The 20,463-nt window shown below is 37.5% G+C and overlaps 1 protein-coding gene across 1 annotated transcript in view; it reads right to left on the bottom strand.

Moving 5' to 3' along the window:
- LOC112566202 (dynein gamma chain, flagellar outer arm-like) overlaps window positions 1–20,463 on the bottom strand; it is a 70,256-nt gene that overhangs the window by 37,275 nt on the left and 12,518 nt on the right. Inside the window, 29 exon segments of the mRNA XM_025242222.1 lie at window positions 47–183; window positions 375–568; window positions 878–1,104; window positions 1,508–1,645; window positions 2,062–2,160; window positions 2,882–3,084; window positions 3,562–3,670; window positions 3,995–4,174; window positions 4,176–4,220; window positions 4,435–4,569; window positions 4,819–4,950; window positions 5,745–5,967; window positions 6,415–6,614; window positions 7,070–7,162; window positions 7,526–7,726; window positions 7,853–8,012; window positions 8,209–8,318; window positions 9,700–9,726; window positions 10,052–10,183; window positions 10,618–10,731; window positions 11,068–11,280; window positions 11,721–11,877; window positions 12,085–12,260; window positions 15,809–15,940; window positions 16,192–16,352; window positions 16,599–16,703; window positions 17,315–17,427; window positions 17,621–17,945; window positions 18,487–18,604. Coding sequence (XP_025098007.1) covers window positions 47–183; window positions 375–568; window positions 878–1,104; window positions 1,508–1,645; window positions 2,062–2,160; window positions 2,882–3,084; window positions 3,562–3,670; window positions 3,995–4,174; window positions 4,176–4,220; window positions 4,435–4,569; window positions 4,819–4,950; window positions 5,745–5,967; window positions 6,415–6,614; window positions 7,070–7,162; window positions 7,526–7,726; window positions 7,853–8,012; window positions 8,209–8,318; window positions 9,700–9,726; window positions 10,052–10,183; window positions 10,618–10,731; window positions 11,068–11,280; window positions 11,721–11,877; window positions 12,085–12,260; window positions 15,809–15,940; window positions 16,192–16,352; window positions 16,599–16,703; window positions 17,315–17,427; window positions 17,621–17,945; window positions 18,487–18,604 — 4,359 coding nt within the window.

Below are 20,463 nucleotides of genomic sequence, written 5' to 3'. Positions count from 1 at the left end.
CTGAGTATTAAAGTCTTGCAGTAGAGCATCCCTGACCTTCACTCACCTCTCCAGAAAGACGTGGACTTATCATCTCTTCAATGGTCTGAAAGACAATGGCATGCTCAAGCTTTCCAGCGGCTGTCATAGGGTTTGGTGTCCCACCTTTGCGCATATTCATCTGTCCCGGTTGTTTTGAGCCAACTGAAATCAAAGTGGATAAGTGGTTGTCCACACAAAGTTCAGGTCAGGTAGTACATGTCAAGTGAATGATGAAAAAAATTACTGTGTAATTTTCAAATGGAAGATTTTGCTTTCTCTCATTGTACATTTTCTAGACTGGTCATTCAATGATTGATTATTGTCATAATTTGTTCTTACTTTACCAAACTCACCTCCTAGAGAAGAACCATGTGTTGTGAGTCGTGTTGGAGGCACCTCTGAATTAGCACTATCACAACGAGAGGGGTCATCTCTTTTTTCTCTGTCTGAGAGCCTGTCATCTCTCAGACTGCGACGTTTTTGACTGGCTCTTTTCAAGACGCTTCCAAGAACCCAAGCCGAGAAGAAGTGCTGGTAGTCTTGTGGCCTGTAATCAAAACTGTGTGAGTTGACATCACATTTCTGCAGTCTGTGATCATAACCCTTTGAACTGCAATCAGTCATAATGTGATGAAATATGAAAAGCAGAAAGCCTGGCCCTATGCTAGGATTCAGTGCTATACAAGCATCATCATTATTCTTCTTATTATAGATTTTAGCAATATTTAATCACCTGAAGCACACCTGTACATGAGTTAGTCGGCAGCAATGTAAAAAAAAATAATAAAAAAAAAAGTTCCATGACTTGTTAGAAAATAAAATATTCTGCAAAAACAGAAACATCAATCAGTCTTACAGCTGATCCTTAACAAGTTCTGACATCACTTTCAGTCGGAGAGCCAGAATGTTGGGTGCACGGAACCCAAGGGCAGAGCACTTGGCTTTCAGTATCTGCCCTATATCTGGTTTGACAAGTGAGACAGTTCTGAAGGACCCAACAATATCATGAGGAACACCTGCTTCGGGCAGACTGTGAGTTGGATTTGATGTCATGAACAGACCCACATTTTTCTTGATGGGTATCTGCAGGAAGAAGTGCAGAGATCTTCAATTAATTTTAATAAAATAATCAGCTTCACATTTATTACACTGTTATTTACAACAAAATGTAATGTTCTTTACAACAAACACCATTTCAAATTACAACATAATTATATGCTTTTATAAATATTTTACATCTTTAACTGTATTTCAGAAGCAAATTAAAAAATATACATTGCCATTTACGCATTCCTTCCTAATAAGTTGAAGATATACTGTTAAGTTGAAGATATATAAGTTGAAGATATATTGACTCCACTAGAAATATTGTTTATAATAAAAATCTAGATATAATACCAGAACTATGTATTATTATTATTATATTGATGTTTTGTTATTGTTGCCACAGGCTAAACTGAACATGGAAAGTTTGAATGTGATTCACCTCAGCACCATCAACAAGATACATGAAGTTTTGTTTGGCACGCATGGCTGAGATGATGGCTTGTATATGGTCCATAAGGACTGCCAAAGCATCCTTACTGAGCATCTGTCCCTCATCAAAACAACCCCAGCAGCCATCCTGCATGTACGAGAACACTTACTGGTGATACACAATGCATACTCTTTAATTTCAGATAAGGGATTGATCAAGAACACAAATAAAGATAATTTTAAAACAAGTTCGACGTTATTTAAACAATCTATATGTATTGATGTATCTGTATAAGCTTGTGCATCCATATCTGAGCACATGTGTGTGAAGATATTCATTTGTTTACATGCAAGTATCTGAGTTATTCATGCACATCTGTAGATATCTATGTGTGCAGAAATGTACATCACTCTGTGCGTGTGTGGATATCTACACATGCATTGATAGACTTGGATGATGATGTGAATGTAAAAATGCATACCTGCGTGCAAATATTTGAAAAAAATGTTTCTAAAACATACATAATTCAGCTTCTGACCACAGTGTGAGAAAGAGATCCCTACCATAGCTATTCCTTGAGATATTTTACCAATGTTGATGGGATTGAACACTGAAGAACACTGAAACACCCCTACGAAGTTGCCAAGAATGTTGGCCAATCCCTGAAAAAAGAAATGATTTCAATTCCTTTACAGCTGGTTATTACAAATGAAAAAGGTTAAAACAACAATTTCAGGGGTAAAATTTTGTGCTAAATTTCACTAATCTGTGCATCATTTATTATGGTAATGTCCTGCATCTTTCCAATAAGAAGAATTCTCTTTGAGACCATTTTATTTTGTAAATGGGAAATTATAATGTACCTTGTGTGTATGCCTCAACAAATCATTCGGTGTAGGTTTTAATGTCAAATATCTGAAGTATCTGTTCACGATCTCATCCCAATTTATCTTTCTGAGCTTGTGCCGCCCTACCAGCCAGGCAGGTCAGTTCTCCCTATCCCTTATATCAGACTGGAGAGGTTCAGCCATTGTTCATTCTCTTTCTCTGGCTTCAGTATTTGGAATGCCTTGCTTCTATCTTCTATCTCTCCATTCAGTGGGGATGCTGCATGCTTCCAGTCTGGCCTTAAAACCTATCTGTTCTGGAAATAATGTAAGTCTATCCTGATTGGTACTTTCTTCTCTCTGTGTTCTTTTATGTTCCAGGCAACGTTCACTGTGCATGTGTGTAAATGTCTGTTTGCCTAATTGTGATGCTTTTCTGTCATTTGGCATCATTACCTACTGCCTCTTGTATCTTGTGAACTGAACTCACCTTACTGTGGGGAAATGTGCTATATAAATCCTCCTATTATTATAAGTATACAGGGAATTCTCTTACTTTTATGGTCTCGGTCTTGCCAACACCAACAGGCCCGGTAATGCGCACCCCAAGACAGCGAGACAGTGCCATTGACATACTCAAAAAACAGCGTTCTGTGATAGGGGTGAGAGCTGCACCACAGTCTGCTCCATAAAACTCCCAGCCATATTGGTATGGCGTGTCAAGAATCCACAGCATTGGTTCTTGACACTTTTCCTCTGCTTCAAAATAAAATAATCAAAAATATTACCAAATTTATTATTTTCCGAAAATTCACTTCATTCATCCCTTGCAATTCAATTACATATGACATGAAAACAGATTTAAATATTGCATCAACCTATCTGGATAAAACATTCTGGCATTCCATGACACTTGGACATATCTAGCATTTATATGACATCTGTAAAATGACTTACACAAATCTACAGTAAACAGATATGAAAGTAAGCTTAAGAGGATAATCTTGAACAGAGCATGATAAAGCTACCATTCAATGTTTTGCAATCTATTCTTTACAGTTTTCTCTCAAACATGGTTGAAACATCATGTCCAGAGCATATGAGCAAAAAGCCTAAATGTAAAGAGAAACTGTAGCAGTATTTTAGTAAAACTGAGAACTAGACAAAACCCTTTTTATATTGAGAACTGAAATCAGTTTCCTATTATCTAAAGTATAGGTTTCATAACATTCCTACCAGGTGGATGCATGTAGCAGCGTATACTACGCCTCCATTCAAAGTCTGTTGTCTCTCGCAGTTTGCGGGTGGAAATGTTTTCCAAAACATCCCTCAGATACATGGATTGCTGCAAACATTACATTATTAGACATAGAACAGACAGCTTTTGATGAAATAGTCTACAACAGAAATTGTTATATTGTTTAAAGGAAAATTCTCAAGATGGTGGCCACTTAAAAAATTAGTTATCAGCCAACCAACAAAACACTTACTCTACTCTCACTCTAATCAAATGGTGAAGATGAAAAGCAAAATTTCTTACCACAATCACACCTGCAGAGCATGCTCATAGTAATTATGCTGTCAAGACATCAGCAACATGCTCATTGGAATCTCACAGACAAGAGCAATACACTGATTTCAATCATGCAGTCACAAGAAGAACACTCACAGTAATCATGCAGTCTAGACGAACTTTGTGCACTGGCAACATTGGCTCATCAAATGTTCTCCAAGCTCCACGGACAAAAATGGTTGACAATCGACTAGTTGTGTTCTGGTACTTTTTCAGAAGTGCTTGAAGAGCCTTGCGGTCATATTTGATTTCTGCAATGCTAGTCTCACATTCTCCGAGTCCAGTGATATAACATCCCAAGACGACAGACTTGTGAAGGATACTATTAAATCATAAGGAGAGAATAAGAATGCACTAGTAGTAAGTCTGGTTGAACTCAAAATGGTTTTTCACTGTCTTAAAGCTTCTGTCAAAGATATGCAAAGCGCTAGATGCTGTATGAGTGCATCACAGTATATCCTTAAAATATTGTATTGAGTGATTAAAATTTAAAGGGGATTAAAGTGAAAATTATGGAGATTATGGTATATCCTCACTTTGTAGGCCCATTCATCCATGACAATTCCACTGTTGCAGTCATTGACAACACTTAAGTTCATCTCTTGAAGGGTTTGGCCCACTGAGTCTCTGAGTTTTCCCAGCCATACTTCCACTCCATCCACAAGATTCACCTGGGCAAATAATTAGAAAGTGATTCAACTTAGAGAAACTCAAATGTAAAGTAAAATTATCCCCTTCATTACTTTTACCCCAGAGTGTTAAATCACTGCTTGGTGAAGTTTTGGGGGTTTTTTTTTAAGGAAATAAATCAACTAGGAATCAAAGGAACAACCTGGACTCAAATAGATATATATATTTCAAAGAAAATATATCGAACAAACAGCTTCAAAGCTTAGTGTGATTATTGGGGAGCAACTTACTTTTTCTGCCAAAGGGAGCACTTCACCATCTGCACTCAAAACAGCAGTGGCATCCATTTCTGTGATGTCATCCACTAGTCCTTCAGAGGGTAGCATTGAAGGTGCATGTTGCAGAACACTTGGATTGATTTTCTATAAAGATAGCAGCAATCCCAGAAAGTATATCAGTTTTATGACCACTTCATCTGCTTTTGATTGCACAAGTCTACTGTGGTAAAAGAAGTCATCTATTTCAAATAAAATTTCATAGCTCTGGAACATGTGTTGTGCAGGGTATCACATACCATTTCAGAACTTTAAAGAAGCCGCAAAGGGCATGTCTAGCTTGGTGTTTTTGCAGGTAACCTACAATTTAAAGCCCTTGTCAGCCAGCATAGAAGAGCATTTTGACCAACAGTCAGGTTAAAAAAAAAACAAAAAAACTGATGATGGGTACTCATCATCCAGAGTGCCAAGCCCACATTGCAAAACATGATTGCTTCATCGTGCATTAAACTAGATAGTCTACAGGCCAGGACTGGGTTCTGTGTACAGTCTTAGCCATTGAGACTATAAAAGTTTGTTGTAATGTCAAACTAGAAGATGTGGGTGGTGAGCAAGCAGTTGCCACAATAAAGCTTAACATATTACAGCTACACTATCAGCATTACACCATCACCATCATCACAATCACCAAGAAGTGCGCAAAAGTGCACGCTATGCAGTAAAAAAACCTTAGTTACAGGTATATAGCGGGGATTTTCATCAGAATTCTCTGTGAGATTTTTGTCCAGTGAAAAGTATTTTAATGAGGACATGCACCTGGTAACGCTCAACCAGTTATCAACTTTTCTCACTGAGTAATGGTACAGACTGTAGATAAAATTTTTTGTGTTATAATTTGCTAGATTATCTGGACCAGAATTTTTTTGGTGTTTAAAACTTACAAAGTGCTGATGCAATCGTTTGTCAATTATGGGTGGGGTTGTAGAACGAGGTTGGAGTGAAGACATCTGAGATGGGGCACGGCCTCGGTCATGTGGTGAAAGCCCTGGTGTTCGTGAGGAGCGACCTTGATGCCCATCTCGAATGTCATCACTTCCACTGTCGTCCAGTCCAGAATCATGTTTTTTTTCCAATTTCACATCATGTATTTGCATGAAGAGAGACCTTGAAAGAAAAAAAAATATGCAAGTACACAATTGTCATCAGTTCCCTCCAACAACAAGTACCACTAGTTACTACTAGTGATGATGATGACGACAATGATGATGGATGATGATGGATAGATGGATTATCTATCATTTAAACCCACTTACCATTTCCCTTGCTTTCAAAACAAAGGAGGAAAAAGCCACTATTAAATTCTTCAGTTGGTACATTAGCTAAATCACCATAGCAGGATGACTGGCAAAGTACAAGAATAGACAATAAAGTCTTCTTGTGACTGATGCTCAAACAGGCTGCCACTGAAAAAGATACGTCATCTCTTCCAGTTTCAACTGACTGTATTGCTTCCAGCAAAGCTGCAGTAGTGGTTGGTAGGTCTTGCAATTATTTTACCCTAAAAAAGCTTTGCTGCTTACTACTTATTTTTGAGAATGTTTAATAACTCACCGAAGGTATGGTCGCACTGATTCAAGGTCATTGGGATGAGACAGAAGCGCCAGCAAAACTGGATCAGATACAAAGTAAAATCTTGGGAAAGAACGGCGTTTGTTGTCAAGGTAACCCACAAGGGACTTGAAGCAGATTTCAAGCTCTTCCTGGATGTGCCTGAGCACCACTGCTTTTGGAACTTCTCCGCCATGGCAGCACTTAAAAAAGAATGCATGCAAAGTATTGCATAAAGAAAACTGCTGGTGCTAACAAATATGTTGGATAATGAATGAAACAAAAGCAAAACGCATGAGATGAATGTATGTGTGTACATGCCCATGTGTGTGTGTCCCCAGAGTATAAATGAGTAGTTGTTTCAAACTATAGTTTAGCTTGATTGTCTCATTCATGTGAACCTCAGTTACATCTTAAATATTGCTAAAGTTCAGCAAGCTTTTCCCTTTTTAAATTTATTAAATGTTAGCAATAGATTTTCTGTAGAATTCCATTTTTTTTGTTTTAAAAGATAGCATAATTTAGATTCTATGCTGTGTCTGTTTTGTCAGAAAATCAACTGCTTCATAGGACAGGGTAGTAACTAATTCTGAAAAAGAACAAATAATCTGACAGTTCTGCTGATTTCTGGTGATTACTACCTTACAGAAGATCTCACCTGAAGTACATTTCGTGTGTCAAATGCTCTTTTCATCATCTTAGTCCAGCCTTTATCGATGCGGGCAAACCGTTTTGCTTCTTGTGGCAGCTCCTGATAAGAGGAATAAAAATTGATGATGATAAACCTTCTTAAAATTTCTTTCTCCAGAGTGCCTTTTAAGGGAAAAAAAAACTTGCTTCTGCTAATTTGTCATGAAGCTAGTAACTGAAAGGGAAAAATGATCAAGTTTCATTTACACATAACACTATGCCAATAATGTAAAGTACCCAAGAAATAGAACCTGTGAGACATAATACACTGTTGGGTGCAGGTGTGCAGTGTCTCTCCATCCCTAGGTTATCTTAATGTCAAGCACACTGAGTTTTTCTTCATGAACAGGAAAGTGTTCCTTAAGTCGAACTCGTACTATTATTATTTGTAAATGCAAATTAACTCTGATGACAACAACTGTACCCTGACGGCTATAGAGTTGCTGAAGACAGCCTCTAGGTACTGCCATAGATCTTGCACTTCCAGCCATAGTTCCAGCACCTCTGCCACCTCCTTCAGTTTCTCTGCCCATGTTGCTGTTTCATCTCGCAATGGGCCAATATATTTTGAGGTCAGCATTGTTGCCAGAAGCGCCTCAGCATCTTCCAACTGTTCCAGCAGACGCTACAGTTGTCAAAACAAAGGAACAGACTACAATATTTTTTAGAAAAAGATCTGACATGAGTCCTCATTTTCAGTTTCCACTGATGCAACAATCACAGGTAATATTATTATGAAATCTCTTCTGACCTGTGTGAAGGCTTTGTCCAGGTACATTGGTCCACGACGCTTGTAGTGCTCAAAATTAAGCACCTGTTCTGTCCATTCCTCCTCTGTCATACGCATTTTTGTCTCTAACTCCAGCTCCTGGCTAGCTCCAAGACAAATTTCTTCTACTTCTGTCTTGTGTCTATAAGAATAATATTAAAAAAATTAGTTAGTCAGTATAAATGTTCTCATTCATTTCCCGTATTTTCTCTCTTGTTCATTTTTTTGTTGGACATTTTAAGAAATAAAGGAAGAGAGATTTACAGAAACTAATTGTGGGTGTCTGAAATTATATGTGATCTCCAAACATTAAATTGCAAAAAATCTTTGTGCCATACTTGATGAGTCCAATGTCAAGAAGATGACACAGTTTGAACACATTGGCTTCTAGCTGGAAGGAGCTGTTTGTCACCTGCATAACCTGAAGCCAGTGGCGGTTTCTGATCTCCTGCAAAAGTATCTCTCAACAATAACACCAGCAACAACCTTGAGTAGGTACCCTCTTTCATGTACGTAATCTATATTCAAGACATAAAACATTTTAAGTCTGATAGCATAATTACAACAACACCAAAATTATGTAGACAAATCTTTTAAAGAAATGCTTCACCCTCTGGAAGCCATAAGGTGGAGTGGGTACAGAAATGTATATCAATTCTTATATATTTGCTTTGCTCAATTAAATTTAAATTTTACTCTCACAACATCTTAAAATGAAGAAGCAATGTTTTCATTTAAAGTAACTTTTAAAATTCAATCATTTTAGTACATATTAAAAAAAAAAGTAATGAACTAGTGTCATGTTTTACAAAGATGCATACTGAAATGAATGACAAAAATAGAAAGCCTTGATGGATTTGTAACAACAACAAATTAAAGATTTTCACCTCATGAAAAGAAAGATCGAATATAACACAAATAAGCTTTTTTCCAGACTGGGGCCAAGATGCTGAATCAAATAGTGATCTAGAAGATATATTAGGTATCTGCCAATTCTTCACTATACTTTTTCCTTATTCATTTGATAGTGTTCAGAATTTTACCTCACTTCATGTGGAAAAAAGCTTTATTATGTCTCTTCCTTCACCTTTGCTATAAGACCTTATTGACTTCAAGAAATACCATGAGTAATGGTCGAGGTTGCAGACAAAATGTAAATGCACTTCAAATGTGAAGAACTGAAAATCTTAAAGGAGATACACCCTCAGATTTCTTAAAACATTTTGTTAGTGAAGACATCACAGTGTAACTCAGCATCCCCCCTCTATCTCAAAGTTGAAGTCCAATGTAAGCACATGCAAGAGAACAAATGAGTCTTATAAACTTCACATTGCACTGTGTTCACCAATTCCCTCTTACTAGTGAAAAAGCTTATAATTATTTGCAGAAAAAGTCAGGGCAAGTGTTATCTTTCTAACCTTATGTTGGGTTACAGAATTTTTGTCAAAAATCTGGAAGAAGCAGTATGAAAATCTTGATTTATTTGGTCCTAGGTCATTAATTAAAACCATAAAATGTTTACAACCTTCAGAGAAACCTCACAATTATTATATAATTTCAGTTGAGAAATCAAAAGTAATTAATTTTTCAACAGTAGACCAATCTCCTTTACAAAGTTCCCTTGCTTTTTAGAGAAAATTTAATGAATATGCTGTTTATTCCAGTGGCCTATAAGATAACAAAAATTTTAAGTGCAGAAAAATAAACATGGACCAAAAACAAAACACTTTGAGGTAAAAACTGAATGAAAACTACAATGTAAAGTGCACAGTATTGAAAAAGGAACACAGACTTTTGGGGACTTAATGACTTATAGCAACTGTACTCACAGGAAGGTTAAATTTATTGTGTTTCCCCTGTAGCCAAAATAGTTACAGATTGAAGCATGAAAAGAATATCACTAGAAAGTGAAATATGTAAATAGAAATAGAAGAATGATGTGCAGAAGAACTTTTAATGCTACTACAAAACAAAAATTCACCATAGCATTATGCAAAATTGATTGACTATATAAGAACATGCAAACATAAATAGTTACAACTGTCTTTACAGTATTTGCATGCTAGTCAGATGCTAGCATACCTATTGAGAAAGTAGGAATCAGCAATTAATTAACAGTCCTATGCATAAAAAATGTGTTTGTACGAGAAAACTGAATTCTATTTCAATATTAGTCTTTACCTTTGATGCTAGGCTCTGGAGAAGAGGAAAGACTTCCAGATAAGTTTGAAGTTTAGTCTTCAGATCAGTATAAGCATCCCAGTCTTTGAGTTTGCTAGGTAATGCCAGACACTCATCCCAGTATGACTCCACCTTTTATCAAACAGATCCTTGTAAGGTTTTACAGAAAAAATGAGGCTTGCACATGCAGTGGCCCAACACAATTCTCTAAACTTGAATCTTAATACATGACAGTTACAAAAATAATGACACCACCACCACCACCACCACCAACATAACATTTGTAGAGTGCAAATCTTGCTTGTACCCACTGCATTATCATGCTCTGCTCATATGTCAAGTCACACTCTATAGTACCTGCTCACTGTCCAAAAAAATAGTTTGCTTTTGACACAAGGCAAAAAAGTATTTGAAAATGCCACAGTTACAGCATTTCTGCCTCAGACGTAATGGACACTAAATGGTATTCTTTCTTTTATTACTGTTAAACACTGTGAAACTTTAAATGTACCTGAAAAAGTACTAATAAAAACTATCTAAGAAAGCACTTTTCTGAGGCAAGTTACCTCACTTGAAGATCCACCAAGATCAACCTCTGCCCACAAGGTATCTCGGAAGCGAGAGTCAAACCGAATAAATTTTTGGAACAGACCATACAGCTGGCTCAGTAGATCCAGTTCCTGAAGACAGATAATTTCCACAATCAGGTCATCATCTTTTCATAATGAAAGACTAACCAGTGAACATTTTTTATATTTTATTCTGTGTTGTGGATGTCTTTTGATTGGGCTATCATGATAATGGACCGTCACTGTTTACAGTGAGAATATGTAGCTGTACAATACTGTGCTATGCTTTCATGTAGATATTAAATTACTTGCTACGTTACCCCCTATATTTTTATATCATAAAACACTATTTTTCATTGATCTAACAGCACGTAAAATTGTTGATGGATGGTTACTAAAATAAATAAAACTGATAAATATTACAGTAGCTTCCAAGAAAGTGCTCACCTCCCCTGTTCTTTCTAGCTCTGGAAAAGGCTTGCCAGAAATACCAAAGAGCTTTGAAACAGAGTCCAAAGTCTTCCTCTTGGCATCATAGATTTGGTAACGCAGCTGAAAGTCCTGCAGTCTTGATACAGCTTCTGATGGCTGGATACCGGGCACAGATGGGCCTTGGGCATCAAAGGCATTGCGGAACTGTATCACTTCCACCACAAATGTCTAAAACATAAACAAAGATTAAATTCAGTCTATCAATAGTGTCCCTTCCAGTTCAATGCAGATGATTAATGTCACTGAATTTAAGACTCTACAGTATGCTCGTAGTGTGAGGTGTCTACAAATAGCTATGACAGGCATCTGCTACAGATGATGACGATGATGAGGACATTTACGGGGACACATGCAACATAACATGAAACATGATCACAACATATCTGCAGCCTTTGGTGAGTATACATCTCTTGACATTCCAATAAACTCACAGTGTCACTCATTTTCTCCAGAGTTGAATACTGCATGCAGTTCTCAACTGACCTACCTGATGTGAAGCTGAACACATGATGCCCAAATTTTTCATGCTTTAACTGTTGACTGTTGATGATTGTCCTGCAATGAATATAGGAATAAAAGAGTTGTGATTGTTCAGCAGAAAAACTCACCTTGACTTGCTTGTCCAGTTCTTGTTCAAAGGCTCCTCGACGTTCCTTGAGTAGAATGACTCGAACCTGTTCTGCCAACTCCAACAATTCCATCCACTGTTCCCTGAGCTGGTCCACAAGCTCTACTTCCTGTCGGGGAAGGCGAAGTTCAAACTCCCTGCCAATGTCCAAGTTTAGTGAACAAAAACTAGATCAAATATTGTCTAAACTTAGAGGATTCTGAAAGAAACACATTTATAACATCAAGGCTGTGATAATATTCAGCAGAAATTATATTTGAACATTGAACCAGCTTACCTTATTCTATTAATCATAATCTAATTCATGCTTGGTTAATAATTAATTGCTTTAAGTAAATTCTCACCTCAGCTTGGCATACATAGTCTCGATGGGTAGATAAACACCATCAATTTTGTTTTCCATGTCCTGCAGTTCTTCCAGAAGATGCAGAGCACTGTTCAGCTGATCTAAAGTCTGTACATGTTGCTCCAGACGACCTTTCACATTTGTTCGGTAGGCAACAGCAGCATCAAGCTTTTTCTAAAAACCAAACAAGGGGTAATTTCATGGTCATACAAGTTAACGTGACATTAAGCAAGACTGTCAGATCACCTATGGCTATGTTTCTTGGATGCACACCCAGGCCTGACGAGAGGGGGGGACAGGGGGGTCTGGTGTACCCGGGCCCGCGGCTGTCAAGGGGGCCCGGCCTTGGTCAGTGGATTTTTTTTTTCTTCTTCTCCTTTTCTTTTTCTTTTAAAGAAAGGTCTAAGGACAGAACACCCAAGCATTACACATGCAGAAGTTGAGTTTCAAGTCTGTAGAATACAATTTCGGGTTGCTGGGGCCTGTCGTGAGAAGTGTAGTCAGCGGGTATCATATTCTCGCTGGACAAGCCAAGAGGTGACGGCCGCTGGACACCAAAGATTTTATCGCGTGTGAACCGCCCTGAAGAACGTTGGTGCCATGAGATTGCTGGCTACAGGTGCCACTACGGGGAAGGGTGGGGTGGAGGAGGGGTCGGGCCCTGCAAGCAAATCGGAATTAACAGTGGAGACCAGGCAGGTATGTTACTGATGTGTGGCCACTCTGTGAACCGACATGGTGGGGGCCCGCCCCTGGCGCTGCAGCCTGTAAGCGAGAGACATCAAGGCTGCTGTTTTTGTAGTTACTAAGCAACACTGAGACTTTTTTTTAACCGTATCTCCATCACCAAACAAACAACTACATTAGTCTACACAGTAGATCCTTGATACAATGAGACTATTTTATCCTGTAATACTATCGCAACCAGCAAAATAGAACACATTATTGCAAAACATTTTAAAAACTGCCGTCCCGCAAATATTAGGTTTATAAATTGATCACGGTGGTGTCGCGGGAAGTTTGGAGCTGGAGGAGGATGATAAAGAGGAGGCTAGCATGAGAAAGGTAATTTAAGTGTAGAGACAGTGTTCGCACGGTGGGTGGATGGCCCGGATAGAGGTAGGGAGGAGAGTTATGTCACCGGGAGGACTCGGACTACTGTAACTAAAGGTGTGGGACGATCGCACGACCTCCGGCGATGTACCAGCATCGCCCTGTAATAACACATCAGCCTCCGACTTTCTTTTGCTCTTTGCCGACAAAGCCCCCGGTAAAAAGGAGATACTATCTACCCATCATCCGTCCCCCAAAGCCACCTCGGAATCTTTCTTATTGTGCGCTAGTTGTCTTCAAGGAAGCTGTCATATATGATGCTGTATACAGTCAAATCTCGCTACTATGCCACCTACCGGGACCGAGCAAAAGTGGCAGAGTAGCGATAGTGGCATAGTAGCGAGGGTTCGTACAAACGGCTTTATTTGCTCAAGTTACTTGTCAGTCCTATGCTCTCAAGAATCGTCGGCTGGCGCTAGCTGTCTCCTCTCATTCTCCCCCTCGCCTCTTCATCCTTCACCCCTCCCAACCACATCCGCGCACCTGCATCCTGTCGCTAGTCGACTCTGTTACGAAATTGAGTTTTTTTAGTTTGACGGAAGTGGCGATGTCAAGGTCAGGGCGTACTGCGTCTTAATTTTTTATAATTTTTTTAAATATTTTTTTTATTTTGTATTTTTAGCATTTTAGAAGGGATCTATAAAAAAAGCTGGGGTAGACCTAGCTGGTCGTTATTCGATTTTTCTGAGTTTTTAGTAGTAGACTGTGTGAGTTGGAAGTAAGAGAATGTAAGTAGCCTGTGTGGCAGTCCGCTGATTATGTGGTTATAACGTTGAGTTGTTGAACATTGAAATAATACTGAGAAATATTACAGTGTGAGCCGCTGTATACGTGTTCTATCCTCTGTTCAACGGATGACTGAAGTGACTTTGTACAGGAAAGTGTGACACCGCAGATTTTCAGATTTTAAACGAGCCAAGTTACCGCTACAGTCGTAACACTACCATACAGTATAATAATCGAGTTTATTGGCAAATAGCATTTGACAAGGCAGGAACATCAGTGTCAATGAGAGTGACTAGCGTCTCAAATTGACTGACAATAATGAAGTTTGTGAGAAAAGCTCATAAAGTTTGTAGTCAGCAGGTAAAATGACAATATTAGTACTGTATAACTTTGTTCTATGAACTATTACGATTCAGCTAAAATATGCTAAACATTTCTATTTTTCTGTCATTTTTACAAAACCTTCTAATCTCCTTAAATATTAAAAGTATTAACACTTACTAGCTAACTAGTCTTTAAAACAGTTGCTTTGTCTTCTAAAACTCAGCAGGTATTTTAACGGCTAGTGACTGATGGCGGTTGAAGTCGACCGAGTTTATGCTTCGTAAAAAGTTGGATGAATTCAAAATTTCTGCTTTAAAGAGTCTGAAGGCGACAGCTCAGTTCAGATATTTGTTTACGTGTAACAGCATGCGTGTGTGTAGTTATTGTGTGTGTGTGTGTATGTGTGTGCGCGCGCGTGCGGTTTTGCTAAAGGAATAATATAGGAAGGGACTTTCGATAGGTGCTGCGTGTTTGTTATGTAAGTTGATAAAAATGATAACTGATGTGCTCTGCTGTTCGTCGCAGCAAACACTTTTTTTAATGAGGTTATTAACGACACTCGATGAAGACTTGTTTAGGCATTTACTTCTTCGGTTCTTCCTCTTTACATGTAGAAGTATAAATCACTTACATAGAGAACATTTCCTTGCACGTCAGTGAGCTTAGTACAAACTCGCAGCACTTAGAACACAAAGGCTATGTGATACCTCTAGCCGTTGTTCTAATCTGTCGAGGTTTTGACATCGCTGATGACGTAACAGTCCTTACTAAAGGGGGGGGGGTTGTCTGTGGAGTGGGGTGCTACAAGTCTGATCCTTTAACATCATTTGTCCTCATTTACTAACCACTCGCATGTAAACAACTTTATGTTCAAGTAGTGATGTAGATCCTAGTGCACTTGTCCTACTGTTTGCAGTCTATATTTCGTTATGAATGTCACGGATCAGTCCGTGCTCCTTTTGTTTTTTTTTTTTTGGCAATTGCGCCTGAGTTTGGTGAAAGGAAATGGAGGGGGAGCGGGGTGGCGTAGCCAGCCCTGTGTGTGTGTGCCCCTCTGCGATGGACAGTCAACGGCGTAATTAGTTGACGGATATAGAGGTCGTGAACCCCACATGAGTTTCGGACCTCACGTGCGGCTGAAAGAATGCGACACCTGGTCTAGGGGACCTGCTGGAAATTCTTGTATTACAATTTATGTTTTTTTTTTTAGTTTTTTTTTTCTTTTTGGTGTATAATAAATAACAGAACGTCTCAATCTGAAGTGATCTCTTGTCGTTCTTCGTAAAGAATACGCTTTGTCCGACTACCGGTCGTGACACTGAATGAAGTGTAGATATTGAGATTCGAATTGTAAACATACATTATATACTGGGAAAATAATTTACGATTACAAGTACAAGGGGCCCGGAGAGGTCGTCTGTCCCGGGGCCCGGGCTGGCTCTCGGCGGCCCTGTGCACACCAGTCAATTTAGGGACACAACTTGTTATTACATTTCTCTAACAACTCAGTTTATTAAGGAAACAATATTTAACTAAAAATAATAAAAGGAATATGCTACCTTTGCCTCCTCATGTAAGACAGAAGCAAAAGTGGTTTTCCATGTCATTGCAAAGCCATGGAGAGCATCCTTAATGGGATCTGAGTAGAGACAAACTGGGCCAACTGGCAGATTGCTTGGGATGCCAAGAATCTGAAAACGTTCAGAATGCATCATTGAACACAACTATATTTCATTTCTAGTATTAAATCATTCGGTATCCCCATATCTGTAGTAATATTTATTAAATACTGCCAAACAGCAAAATAATATGTCATTACTAAGATATGTTTTTTGCTGATCTCTTAAAGTCTAAAGTATTAAGAAAAAGGACTAATTGAATAAGATGGGTAGACTAAGTGAATAAGGGAAACATTCTAAACATTTCAAGATTGATTATTCACCTTCTTTTCAATGTACAAGTATCGTTCCACTTCTCTCTTAATGGCAAGAGCCCCTGGATCTGCCATAATGAACTCTTTGAAGTTGCCATGCATGTCGTCCTTCCACAGGAAGTTATAGTAGCTTAAATGGAACAGATGGCGGTTCACATATCCACTTAGTTCTGAAAAAAAAAAATAAAACCTCGAAAAGTGAGATAAACTGTTCTCTAATTGCTAGTACAACAATATACTTTTCATCATAAAAAAGAAAAAGATTCTCTGAAATTTTTATTGCATGTTAGAATTCAGATGTTTGCACTGTTGCTGCAATGAGCTCAAGAGATCTTGATAAAATGTACAGCATTAATCTAAGATTTTGGTTAAGTAATGAGATTTTTAAATATAATGTAAATTAATGTGTTCATTACCATTTATGGCATTGGACAGCTGAAACTGAAGTTCTTGAATGCTACCATCACCAGCAAGCTGAATGTATAAAGATTCCTCTCCTTCTTTACTCAGCCATGCAATGTCTGTACAAATGGAAAACATAGCATTAACATACATTTCTTGAAACTTTTCACTCTTTAACACTTTCGCTGCATTTCTCCCCTTATCTGCATGAGCCCATAATTTTGTCCACAGAAATGCTGCTGGCAATGAGTTCAAGAAACATAAGTACTCATAACATTCAGTACACAAAGTTTTTTTAAAATCTTTTTATTGCAATCAATTTACTTACACATGTCGAAGGTCCTGCAATCTTTAACAACATGACTTAATATGATGATGTACATGTGGTTAGAACTGAACTGAATTCCTTCCTTTATTAATCCTCTTATAAAAATTATCAATCCTAATTCTTGTCACAGCAATAGTTTGTAAAAAGACAACCAGGGTGCCTGGTTGTATGGTCAAGGCTTCGGTGTAAGTCAGTGCTATTTAATGCATTGAAAACTCACAGACATGCAACTAAGACAGCTCCTTCCCCATTGATATCATATCAGTTACAAACTAACTACTCATCATGCACTATTTACATTTTAACAAGGGTAACAAATTTTCTAATGAAAAAAAAAAACCTATCAATATATTCTACTGTTATCTTTTGCTTATTATTGAAATCATTTCTATTTAAACCCACCGCTGACAGATTCAAGAATGGCATTGGATACATTTGTGATGACATTCTGAACTAAATCCAGAGTAGGTTCCACAATAATGTTGGGGATGCTGAACTTGATTTGAACCTCAAACCTGTTAACAGGATTAATGATCAAGATAAGAAACGATCTTAGAAAGAACCATTTGAATAGATTTCAATCTTTCATTTCATGGTGCGTTAGATCATTAAAAAAAATCTGGTAAATGACTATAAATTATTTCACTATATATCTAACATATTTATTGTAGAGACATGATGTGTGGTGTAAAGCATCCTGACACTTACTGAAGATATGTTGGCTCCATTGGCTTGTGTTCCAGTGACCAGGTCATATCAGAAAGGTTGGAGACATTGCTAGCAGCACGATCTGATTGAGCTGAGGTCAAGCGGCTATGTGCTGAGTTCAGATGGCTTTCATCTTGAGGGGATGAGCTCCTGTCCTCACTGTCTGAACCATGGTCACCATAAAGCGGACTATGATCCCCATGCGATGATAGTGGGGACAGCGTCCGAACAATCTCCCCTGTGCATCCAGTTGCCTCTGACAGTGCTGCTAATGACCGTGTTGTGCAGCTCAGTAAAGCCTCATAGATCTTATCCTTATAATGACCTTCGGAAAAATGCAATTGATGCAATAATGTATAAACAAAAAAATTATTTTAAAAGATTCTGATGCGTATCACAGAAATTATTCTAGGATGTAGCCCTGTGTGATTCCTGCAAAATTTGATTGAAGTGCCCTTAGTCTGAGAATCAACACAGCCATATCATTACAGAAATATTACTGTAGTGTAGTGTGCATTTCACCCCATGGTGAGTCACTTATTAAATAGGTTTTGATGCTCAAAACGCCCAAGGTAACTGAGGGATGAAAGTTGTTTTGGTAGAGGGAGATAATTCAAAAAAAACATGCATGATGCATTACAGCCAGTCATTAACACAACATGATACATGTTAATAAAAGTTAATGTAATTTAGCTTGTTAGCTGGAACAGCACAAAAGCATATGAACTAAAAGTAATGTTCGATATCAGAATGTCATTTATAATTTGTAGTTGCTGTTGCACTTTTATTAAAGAAAGAACCTTTCTGGCTGTGATTAAATGTATCTGAAGGTGAGGGCATTCAACACAAATCATGTATATACTTACTGATAAGATCCATGACAAGTTCTTCTTCTCTTTCTGCTAGCTGTCGTTCATGTTCTTTCTCGTCATTATCAAGGATGGCTGCCATCTTTTTGTCCTTCAAACTCTTGCCTGTGTCAGCCTGGTTTTGTAGAAAGAAAAACATAAAATTTTCAGAACCAAGAATTACACCAGAAGATAAGTGAAATCTTATTAATAAAAGCTGCAAATTACCAGCTAGTGCATTAATATTCTCAGGTCTGGATGGATCACCATGGATGACAGCCATGTGACACTACTGCATTATGAATAGGCAAGGAATTCGCAGTATACTACTTGATAAACATTACACTTCTTTTAACAGAATAATACAGGCATCTGTTAAAAACAGGCAATATCAAACAACACCATGCACTGTTCACATAAAATAAAACAAAAAAATCTCATACGCAAATTTAGCCTTCAGATCTATCTATAAATCTACATTTACTAATATGTGTGTGTGTGTGTGAATGCACACACATGCACCTGCGCCTGAAATTAAAAGTATCTATATATTATAGAAATACTGTTTGAGTTACAATTGCTTCTGTGTGTGCAATGTTTTGAATTTCTGGTTTAGAGTTTAGAGAAATTTCAGTGAAACAGGTCACAAATTTTATCTCTAATATAAGAAGGATGCTTTAGATATTGGTTTATACAAATATCAGTAAAACATAATAACTTCACCTCTAATATATAAAAATGGTCCCAAATCTCGTAATTAGACTGCTTAATTTCAGAGCACAAAGTTGTGATTTAAATGCTTGATTTAGGCCAATAATCTGATGGCTCCTTTCAGGGAAAGATAAATTCAGTGAAAAGAGGGGGTTGTGGTACATTGCCCTCTGAACATTATGCTTTATCAAGCACTGCCTTTGTGCGCCAAAGAAAGCCTCTATCGCAATTGGGACTTCTACCTATGTTACTAAAATTAGTTTTGGGAATAAGAGAATGCCAAAATACTGATCATGGTGAAATGGAATTCCATATACTATCACTAACTGAAGCCACTAAATTGAACTAGGTATTATATGGGGGCAAACAAAACAGTGCTTCAAAGTCAGCAAAACCAAATGGCTACCAGTATGGTTTTGTATGATAAATATATTGCATGCACTTTATTCATGCAGTCAATTACATTTTAAAGGTACAACTGTTTGGCTACTGAAGCATTTACTTAAAATTATAAATTGATTTTGAAAACTACTTTGTAAAATTCTGATAAAATCTGTCAATCAATTGCACCATCTGTTACTGTAGAGAGAGGGAAAACTGGCTGTTATTGGACTCTGGAAACCTTGCATGAGTCAAGTAATACATTTTCCAAGGTATTTCTCATCTGAAGTGGTAACATAAAAATATGATAAGAAATAGTTCTAACACTAAAATTACAACATGAATACAAAATACAGACTAACACTAAACATAAAATTACAGCTTCTACAAACACAATATACATGTATGTTTAAAACATCTCATACATCTGGCATATATATACTTGAAGCTTACACTCATTAGCAACTGAAAAAAGATGGCTACTAAACACTTGAACGTTATGACTCCGCAAGTTTCAAAGGTTTAAAAGTTTAAACTTTTCTTCAAGACCATTCTATGTTGTTATTATTATTATTTTTTTTTTTTGCTTTGTCCCTGTGATGGTCAAGCAGCTTTTTGGTTAAAAAAAAAAAGAATTATCTTTCTTATTTTCTTAATTCTGATCAAAGCAGATCTTATAATTCTCTTTGTTGATGCAATGTTGAGATAGTTACAAATCTGATTCAACAGCTCTACAATATAATAAATATTCAAACTTTCCTGAATCATTGTCTATGACCACAAACACCCACCAACATATACCCAAAACTGATCAGTTACACTAGTTTTGAAACAATCTATGTTGAAAAATAAAGAGAAAGCTACATACTAATCTAATACAAAGTAAATTTATATTTGTATGTA

Source organism: Pomacea canaliculata, linkage group LG6 (assembly GCF_003073045.1).
Source record: "Pomacea canaliculata isolate SZHN2017 linkage group LG6, ASM307304v1, whole genome shotgun sequence".
In the NCBI taxonomy this organism is placed as follows: domain Eukaryota; kingdom Metazoa; phylum Mollusca; class Gastropoda; order Architaenioglossa; family Ampullariidae; genus Pomacea; species Pomacea canaliculata.
The sequence above is the reverse complement of the archived record's forward strand: the minus strand, read 5'-3'. Positions and strand labels throughout refer to the sequence as shown.